This window comes from Pygoscelis adeliae, unplaced genomic scaffold, assembly GCF_000699105.1.
Source record: "Pygoscelis adeliae isolate BGI_AS28 unplaced genomic scaffold, ASM69910v1 Scaffold38, whole genome shotgun sequence".
NCBI classification, from domain to species: Eukaryota; Metazoa; Chordata; class Aves; order Sphenisciformes; family Spheniscidae; genus Pygoscelis; species Pygoscelis adeliae.
Window position 1 is genome coordinate 7270988 of NW_008825614.1, and position 10571 is coordinate 7281558.

General features: G+C 41.1%; 1 protein-coding gene across 1 annotated transcript in view; it reads right to left on the reverse strand.

The window, feature by feature from the left end:
• Window positions 1–1763: 1763 nt before the first annotated feature.
• Window positions 1764–10571, reverse strand: part of MGST1 (microsomal glutathione S-transferase 1) — a 9487-nt gene continuing 679 nt past the window's right edge. Inside the window, exons 2-4 of the mRNA XM_009332848.1 lie at window positions 8273–8420; window positions 5454–5548; window positions 1764–2369 (exon numbers count right to left, since the gene is read on the reverse strand). Of these exons, the coding sequence (XP_009331123.1) occupies window positions 2123–2369; window positions 5454–5548; window positions 8273–8398 (468 nt within the window). The 5' untranslated portion in view covers window positions 8399–8420 and the 3' untranslated portion in view covers window positions 1764–2122. The remainder of the gene's footprint in view (window positions 2370–5453; window positions 5549–8272; window positions 8421–10571) is intronic.

The following is a 10571-nucleotide window of genomic DNA, read 5'->3' on the forward strand; positions in this document are numbered from 1 at the left end:
GTCAAAGGAGCCTTTTTGGTGCTAAAGGAAAGGGCTCGCTCTGCTGCTGAATTTCAAATGGGTCCCTCAGCATGATGGCTACTTTCCCATTGTTTTAAATTGATAGAAAGACACACAGCTGGAAAGAAGAGGCAAGCTACAGAGAAGTGAGGGAAATACAGCTTTAGATGCTGGTATTACAATATAAGGAGCCAGATTAGCCACAGACAGATCAATCTGAGTTGGCAAGTTGTCTCTGACGACTGGTTTGGGCCCCAGCTCAAGGCCCCAGTCTGGCCCCTTCTCCCTCCATCACTAGTCTTTCTCAAGCTAGGAGGAGCTGATGGTCAATCTTACCTTGTTACAATGATACCATCCAAGTTAGCTGGTCTCAAGATCCCATGAAAAGCTAGCAAAGAAAGAATAAGAGGAAAACAGCACAGGTAGGAAGTGGTGGAGAAAGATGTGAGGAGAAGAAACACGAAAGCCCATGTTTCCCGCTGGAGTCCCTGGTAACCCAGAGGTGGTGATGTGTGCTTACTCAGCAATCTCAGGAACTGAAGCTCCACAATGTTCTGCTTTTAATCCTCCTCTCGTAAGCATCCTCCTTCTAGAGGATCCAGCTCTTCAGTATTTCACTCGCTAGTGAGATTTAATTTCTGGTAAATCAATGTTAACTTCTTGATTTCAGGTCCCACCCTTCTCTTGTTTAGTAGACATGACTTAAACACTACCCTTGAATCGCAATAAAAATCTCCCTTCCTTGATTTAAAGCAGTCTGTCTGTACCCTTCCTGACGACTCCCGCAACCCTCTTCAGTTACAGCCTAACGCAACACTGCACGGACTTCCACTGGTTCATCTCACAACTGTGGGTAGATAGGTAGGCCCTCCTGTGATATGCCTTGCGGTACTACATCCACTCCTCCCACGCTAAAAGAAGAGAAAAGCAAAGCCTTTGGCATATGGAGGCAGCAGAGAGAACTCTCCAGCTCCTCTCTGGGCTATCCCTTAGCAGCACAGCTTCTGGGGTAGGAAAGTAAACCAAGCATAAACCAAGCATGTTGCACTCTGACTTCTGCCATTTAAAACTTATCAACGACCAGCACACTGGATATAAAAACTCTTCTGGGTCACTTTTTTTTTCTCTTGAAATCTTGTGCTATTATTTAAGCCACAGCTACAAAACCAAACAAAACAAAAGAGAGACCAGGAAGAGTCTTTAAAGAAAATATTTCAAACTAACACACCATAAAAAGATACAAGCAAAGAGCAAAATTTTCTATCAGCAACATATTTATGACAGTATGACATGCAAACTAATTATATATTCACATCTGAATTATTTCATATATACATTTGCAAGTGTCACTCATTTATGCTGAATTTATTAAAAAAACCAACAAAACTACGAAGAGTCTACACTTTATTCAGTCACGAAACCTACGTTTAGAGTAACTTCAACAAAAAGAATCACTTCAAACTTTCACCAGTGTCACTAAACAGAGTCTAGCCCAAATACTTTTTTTCTTTTTAATCTATTCAACTGAGAGAAATTGAGCTGCAAGTGTTTGGGTTTTTTAATCCCAAAGTGGATTATACAAACAACAATTTCATCAAAGATTCTTTACAACAAGGCTAGCATTACTGGTTATATCTTATTATAAGGTAAACATTCTTCAAAAACTGTATGATTGGAATCTCTTCCAGATACATAGTGACATGCTATTTGCTGGCTGCAGTGAGAAGAGTCAAAATGAAAACAAAAATACAAACACTTTTTTTTCCTGTCTTTATTGATTTAGACTTCAGAGCTACAGCCAAAAATAGTGCATCTGTAGAAAATTACCACACATGCTATCAATACAACATCATCGCCTGTTTAGAATCATAAGCACTTGACAAATCGCAAAGGGAACATTCAATTTAACATTTTGGCAATGCAGCCCATGAATAGGGAATACAGGGAGAAGGATTTTTTTTTCCTCCAAAAAGAAGCATTTCTGAACAGGAATGAAAAGCCTCTGTTAAAAAATTAATTCCAGTCACCATGGAAAACTCATGCTGGCTCATTCAAGACATCAACATACACTGCTGGAAGCTTCGCGTGGAATGTCGAATGGTACACAGAAGCTACGACTCTGTTACAGGTACAACGCCGTCTTCAGCACTCTGTATGCCATCGAGATGGTCACTGCATATCCAGCGGCCCAAGACAAACCTCTGCTGGGCTGGGGAAGAGGGATCAAGTATGCGAAAGTGTGAGTGATCCTAGCCCCAGCGAAGATCCTGAAATGCAGCAAGGCTGTGTACAGCTCAGGGCCACTAAGAGCATACAGCAGTCCAATGCCAAGAAATGGGACAATATTTTCAAGGTCATTCAGGTGGCCTCTGGGGAAAGAAGCAAAGTTGTTTTACAGTATTACATTTTGTTGAATAAACCACTTCAAGCATCATTATTTCTCAGCATCTTCAGATCATGCTACTGTTAAGGCCCTAACACAACTGCTGGCTTCCTCTGCAGTGGGGACTTGATTCAACTACTGAAATGATTTTGGCATGTTCACCTGACATTGCTCTGGTCTCTCTTGCCGCACCCCACATTTTTAAGCTTCTCATCTTCTGTATGGAAAGTCTTAGTTTTTCCCCAGGATCTAGGTAATATTAGGGACTTACATGAGGTATATGAGTGCACCTGGGTGTGCAAGAATGCAAGGAAAGGCAGGGAAGAAGACACCTGGAATTTGCTGTAGCCTCTCTCAGCTGAACATCAATTAACTGGATGACTGTGACTGCAACTACTAGACTTCATGGCCCAGATGGTCTATTCCAATCCCATAAACTCAGTTTCTAGTCTCCATAAAGAAAATACGAAATATCCTATATATGAAACATTCTATCAAATCTTCATGAAGTTCAATCCTCTTGAAGAATGTTATTTTTGAGCATCTAACAGGTGTGACAGTTACGCTTTTGGTTCATTTTCTTCACCACTAAGCACTAAAATAGCTGAAAAATGTTTGAAATTTTGAAACCATAATATAATTTACTAAAAATGTGTTGAGACTGAACTCCAGATCTTGAAGTATTCTTACATGCCTCTTCCTAAACCTTCCCTGCTCCCTTTACCTCTTTAGATAAATTATACTTCCAGCCAAATTTACTGATTGAAACAACCTCTAAGCCTTACTAATTATGTCATATTTCACAGCCAACTAGAATCAGAACATGGTGCTGTTTTGCAGCTGCTTTCTGAACTCATTTATCATTACAAAGAAACATATCCTCCAGCTTTTTTTTTTTCCCCAAAAAAAGTACACAGAAGAAAGTAATGTCTTTTCTATACCCATAAAAAGAACAAATTCCAGTCACTTATGCAGAAGAGAAGCCGTGCTAAATCTATGTGGCATTATCTGTTGCCATGAAGCTTGCAAAAGTGTCCTGGTTTAACCCCAGTCAGCAACTAAGCCCCACAGAGCCACTCGCTCACTCCATCCCCCGCCCCCGCTGGGATGGGGGAGAGAATCGGAAGGGTAAAAGTGAGACAACCTGTGGCTTGAGATAAAGACAGTTTAATAGGGGAAGAAAAAGCCACGTGCGCAAGCAAAGCAAAACGAGGAATTCATTCACTCCTTCCCATCGGCAGGCAGGTGTTCAGCCATCTCCAGGAAAGCAGGGCTCCATCACGCGTAACGGTTACTTGGGAAGACAAACGCCATCACTCCGAACGTCCCCCCCTTCCTCCTTCTTCCCCCAGCTGTATATGCTGAGCATGACGTCATATCATATGGAATATCCCTTTGGTCATTTGGGGTCAGCTGTCCCAGCTGTGTCCCCTCCCAGCTTCTTGTGCCCCCCCAGCCTACTCGCTGGTGGGGTGGGGTGAGAGGCAGAAAAGGCCTTGACTCTGTGTAAGCACTGCTCAGCAATAACGAAAACATCCTTGTGTTATCAACACTGTTTCCAGCACACATCCAAAACATAGCCCCATACTAGCTACTATGAAGAAAATTAACTCTACCCCAGCCAAAACCAGCACAAAAAGAAAACAGATGAAACTTCCATTAAGAACCATTGCTGGGAGAAAAAAATGGATGCTGCAACACCAATGGAGTAACTAGAACCAAGCTGACTTACTAGGTCTGGGAAGTCTGAGCAGCTCTGCAAAACAGCAACACAGGATTTGATACCACAGCGTTTTAAAAATCTAAGCTGTGTAAATGACTCTCTGAGGTGGTTGTCATTTCTCTAACGTAACAGTTTGAGTTAAAAGAGCATCTGGTCATAAAGTTAGCATCGACTTAGTCGTCCTCTTAGAATTTACAAATAGAAAGGAATTATTCCTCACCAAAAAGCTCCCATTTTTATATAACAATCAGCAAATTAAACAACTAACGACTCCCTGAACCACTCAGGGGGAGAAAAGGAAAGTTCAGAGCACCTTGAAGGTCCACTGAGATTAGACTCTTCTTTCTGAGATTTTAATCCAGAAGAGAAATACAGAAATATACTAGCCTTCATGGAACCACAGGCATCTACATTTGTAAGGATGCACTGTTCTGAAATCAGAGCTGATACTTATTTTCAAGATCTTCCCTAATGGTGGTTTAGCTGAGAACAGTTCATTCACATTCAAGTTTTCGGTATACAAATATATATATAGCAAATAAACTGTTAGCTTCATTAAGGAACAGTGATATGGAAAGCATTCCATTAAAGCTTTCCTTGTTAGCACAGGTATATCAAACAGCATCTCTAAAGTTATGATTTTGGTAACTGAAAAGTTTGCCATCAGCTAAATAAAATCAAATAAGCTGCAACATTTAGCCCACTGAAATACAGCTTACGTTCTGCCATGAATCTTGCAAAACAAAATACATACACCGCAGGTTGCACACTGCCATACTATTAATAGCATTATTCCAGAAGGCTGGTCAACCTTCCTGTAGAACTGACACATCAGTGAGTAACCTCGATTCAGTCCAGCAAAAAGGCTTTGACTCCCACGCAATACGATTTGCCAGATTAACGCCCTCATTACAACTCTGGAGTTCCATGACTTTAACATAGTTTTACTCCTCTTCTCCCTGTTACTTCCTTTACATTTTAGGAAAAGATGCAATTATTGCAACTGGTGTTCAAATTATATAGAAAGCTGATTTACACTTCATGTACACTGCTTCATACCAAATCAACTTACGGTCGGACTTTACAATCTTCTCACCACTTCCCCCATGCATACAGGATACTATCCAAGAGTTAGCTATTATAACCAGACAATGACTTCTTATTTTTAGTATGCATGCTAACCGTTTGAATGTGGAACGGTTTGTTCATTTAGACAAATTAATGTATTAGATTATTACATACAGCAAAACACACACAGGCTTGCCAAAGAGAATGGGGTGAAATTAATTCCTTGATTTGGTATTATTCTGCTATTTAAAATAATTTTTAAAGACTGCTATGCATTACCTGCGTACACGTTCAACATCTGGATCAGTCCGCAGATATTTTTTAGCATTCTCGCCTTTACCAAATGATGCTGTATCTTCTGGGTTGACAAATGCCTATTTCAAACATAAACACACAAGAGACATTAGAAGCCAGAATGTTTTTTCTAGTCAAGGCAGCTTGCTATAAAGGTCACTCTTTTTACTAATGCCTCTATAACCTCACATAACTTACCCGAAGTTAAATGCACGGGGAATAATATTGTTCACTGCATTACTGCTTTCTTGAGCCTAGCCTGTATGTGGCTTGCGTGCTGATAAAGTAATGTAATGTAATTTATGCATGTAGATAAAGCCTTCTTCTAAGATGGACAAGCATGGCGGATGACTGATACTCAGCCTGAAATAATGCCAGTGGGCTGAAGGAACATAAGGACCTGGAAGGCAGAACTACTGTCTGTTCTGCCTAATTCTCTTTTTCACTATTCTTGACAAATTATCTGAAAGTTCTTTTGGATCCCTTCCTTCTTCAGAAGTCTACACAGCAATAGCATGCAAGAGACTCATCCCATTCTCATTTATGACCAAATAAGTTTCTCCCTTTCCTCTTAGGTACAAATTTTTCCACTTATATGACCCGTTATTCCCACCAAATACTGTAAGACACTATTTGAAAACAACATTTAATTCTGTTAGTGCACACTGCAGTAGACGTCTCCTTGCTGACACATGGTAACACATGCATTCTGTGAACCGTTCAGGCTATGCAGGCTTAAGTCAAGAAAACCTTCTGATTTTAGGAGAGCTACATGATTGCTTTCTGAAGCAGTCTCGACTCCTTTCTGTGAAATATCCTTGGCCTAAAAATTCTGGAGACACGTTAACAGTATCAGCATCAGCAACACTTTACCTTCTCTGGCTCCACTAACTGCTTTCCTCCGTTTTTTCTTAACATTTTAAAGACTTTTTTGTATTAAATAGGAAATAAAAATTACTTTACTAATTTGTCTGCTTGTAATATTACTGTCCATCTTAAGAAAACGAAGTACTCCAAATAAATGAAGGCCCAATTGTCACCTGCATACATACAGATCATAATACGGTATGAACATTAACACAGGACTCCGCTGTATCTACATATAGGACCAGTATCTACATATAGGACCAGTACATCTGACATGCTTCCACAGGAGCAAAAGGAAATATGGTTACGACACAAACATCTGCCTCCTATTTTGAACATATAGCACAGGCTGTGTGGTCTACTATACTGGCCAGCAGGAGTAGGGAAGTGATCGTGCCCCTGTACTCAGCACTGGTGAGGCCGCACCTCAAATACTGTGTTCAGTTTTGGGCCCCTCACTACAAGAAGGACATTGAGGTGCTGGAGCATGTCCAGAGAAGGGCAACGAGGCTGGTGAGGGGTCTGGAGAACAAGTCTTATAAGAAGCGGCTGAGGGAACTGGGGTTGTTTAGCCTGGAGAAAAGGAGGCTGAGGGGAAACCTTATTGCTCTCTACAACTACCCGAAAGGAGGCTGTAGCGAGGTGGGTGTCACTCTCTTCTCCCAAGTAACTGGTGAAAAGACGAGAGGAAATGGCCTCAAGTTGCGCCAGGGGAGGTTTAGATTGGGCGTGAGGAAAAATTTCTTTACTGAAAGAGTGGTTAAACATTGGACCAGGCTGCCCAGGGAAGTGGTTGAGTCACCATCCCTGAAGGTATTTAAAAGACGTGTAGATGAGGCGCTTAGGGACATGGTTTAGTGGGCATGGTGGTGTTGGGTTGACGGTTGGACTCGATGATGTTAGAGGTTTCTTCCAACCTTAATGATTCTATGATTCTATGATTCAATCTTCAGCCGTGCCAAAGACCTAGAGAGCTGTCAGAAACCAGCAGCAGCTCAAATGCTGTGCTATGAGGACTTCATGAACAACAGAACAGTTCAGCTGGGTTCTCTTGCACCCAGCAGGAACAAAAAGCAGCATTTCACCTAAAGGACTGCAACAAAATCCTTGAAGCACACACCGCCATGCAGAAGCAGATCTCACAAGAAAAGCCATATGGGGCAAACTCAGGGCTCTTTCAGCCCAGGACCGAGTGTTACCAACAGTGACCATGAGCAGATGCCTAGAGAAGACCAAGACCAGGGCAAACACAACATGATGCTTCCCATGAGCACTCTCTCCTAAGCTAGATGCAGGTTCTGCATTATTTAGTAAACCTCAGTGGATCTTTCATACACCTACCTAGCCTACACATCAATCCACGTACATTTTCAGCCTGACTCTCATTCTAGAAAAAAATCAGATTTTTTTTTTTAGATAATGACCTACCTGCAATGGGAAGGCTAAAACAATTAGGGAATGTAAAGAGCTTTAGAATTACTGCATGAAAGGGTTATAGATGCCTAAAAGTCCACTTCATATCCCCTCTTCTGACCCTACTAGTTGGTTATTCATGTAACATGGCTCCATATCACATTGTATTTGCTTTAGAAATTGGATACCCTGGACACCAGCTTTCTGCAGAAGACAGTGGAAATTACAGTTATTAAAAACTCTTATTTAAAAATAATAGAAATGTTTTAGAAGGGTAGAGTAAGTCAAACGAAACTGTAAGATACAGTCTTATAATTATCTCATAATTAGGTTAAAGACGTCATCCATTTGAGATCAACAAAGCACCAGCACGCCAAACTCAGAATATCATTAGAGGAGGGAGGAGGAAGAAAAAGAACAGCGCCAGCATGTGAAAGCTGAAAAGAAAAGAAACACCTGTGATATTTCTGTGTTTCAATACAAATTTCAATCTATTCTACTAGACAGTATTCCCAATTTCTTACCTTTCTTGTGATTCTGAAGTATGCTGTTATAAGACTCATTAGCATCATTTTTAGAAGAACAATAGTTGTATAAGTAGCATAAGCCCGGAAGACTTCATTGTCAATTAACTGGGTCAATTTAGCCATTTCTCCACTTCTCACTGATGACCTTTAAAAAACATTAAAGTTAGGCTAACATCATAGCAATCCAAAGTTCTGACAACAAGGTTGTCAGAATAGCCTTTTTTTTAGCCTCACTGCAACGACAGCACGATTTTGCCACTGTGAAAAGTTTATTTTCAAACAAATTTATTTTTCCTCAGTTTATTTTCACAATGGCATAATATAATACTTTAAGATGAGAAATTGGATTATCATTTAATATTTCACTTCCATTATATCTGCTTATTAAACTGTCAAAATATAAACCACCAAAATATTTCATGTAATTGCAGAAACAAAATTTAGTCACAGAAATCAGTGCACTTTTGAAATAACACAAGGAGTTAGACTGATTTTAGACCAATTCATTTGAACTAGTGAATTTCCCTAAGCAGTTACCAGGATAGAAGGAGTGTGATGACATACTATACATACTATGTTGTTTAAAGAGGAAAATTAGTATTGCCTACCTTCTTTTTTTTTTTTGGTAAAATGACACAATTATAATTGCAGTTCAGCTTTCAAACCAACCAGTATCTTCCTACCCAGCAATAACTTGTGATCAAACTGAGTTAAACACACATTTTTCTGCTTTGAGACCTTGTTCTTAAAAATGCTTTTAGCGTGATTCATGGGCAAAGGTCAAGTTGCAGTGACAAAAAGCATAGAACTATTTATGCTTTTATCATGGGAGGTTTAAGCTAATGAACTCTCTTTCCAATGAGACCATACCAAACCCGCAATGCTATGGAGGCGGTACCTTTTGTCAACACCGTGAAGTTAAGAATGTGATGAGGACTGAATGAACGTAAAACAAAAAGCATGTCCACTTGCATATTCAATTTGTGCTCGGCATGGAGCAAGGCTTTTGCCTTACCAAGTGCTTCAATCATGCACTTAGTGAGTAGGAACCCATAAAACTAGTCTGTCTTAGCTTCACTCGGGACCAAAATAAATGTACTTTTTGTTATAGTTAATTTCATTATTTCCTATGGTATCATTTTAACAATAGTAATTAAAAAGTTAATAATAATAATATTAACTTGATTACAGCTCTAACAATCTCTCATCTTGCTTTCAGCGCGGAATCACTGCCAGCTATAGCCAAACAAGGGAAACTGGATGAGAGGAGAGCAGTAGAAGACTATTGCTCTGAAGGCACATCCTTGGTGGGGAGGTAAGCAGCTGTTTGCTCAGTGAAACAAATCTAGCCTTGCCTGGACCTGTCTGCCTGTGGTGATGGGATTTTGCTCCCTCTTTTATCCTTTCCAAAACAGTCCTTGGGTCACCAGGGGAAGCACTGGGTCTAGGGATTACAAGAAATTCAGTGTAACTTTCCTTCCTCTCACTTCACAGTACGGCAGTTCTCAAGATAATCAGCAATTCGGCAAAGATTCTTCTCAGCAGTTTCTACAGAACCTGCATAGTTTCACACAACAAAAAGAAAGTAGATCTGTGGCTTCAGAGTGTTTTTCCTTACTGGATTTTAAAGCCACGCTAAAAATATATCCAAGAACTACGCAAAGTCATGAGAAACCATTCACCGGTACCCCTGTGTGCTTCCCACTGGAACTGCACCACATTTATCCATTTTCCCCACTTGTAGGGTTGGCCTTTCCAAACTCTTATAAAGCCCAGGCCTTGCCTTCACCACAAAAAGATCAAAATCTTACCGAAGACAAAGAATTAATGGTTTTAACACCAGCAGAAACGCCAAAATAAACCCCACGTACTAAAACAGCACAGGGCTTAACGGGATATGCTTAGAGACTACAGGCAGCCTGATCTGCAAATGCGATACCTCCAGTGGTGTGAATGCAGAACCCGGGCCCGGCTAAGTGCACGAGTCTAGATCCCACGTCGAGGGTCTTAGAAGCAAAACGGGTACGAAGATGCGTCAGCCGCTGTGCCCTCGGCGGGAGCACAGCTATGCTCGCGTTCCCCTCACGCGTGACTTTGTCCCAACGCTGGCTGACCGTGCCGCTGTGACCAGCGGTATCAGCACTGGGACGGCCTTTTATTTGTTTGTTAAAACACGACTTTTCAAAGCCCGCTCAAAGCCCGCTCAAACTACTGTTCATCGCCCAGGCCCCTGCGCTGATCAACGCAGCCCGGCCTGCGCGCACGCTGGTTTCACTTCATGCTTGGCGGGGGGGGG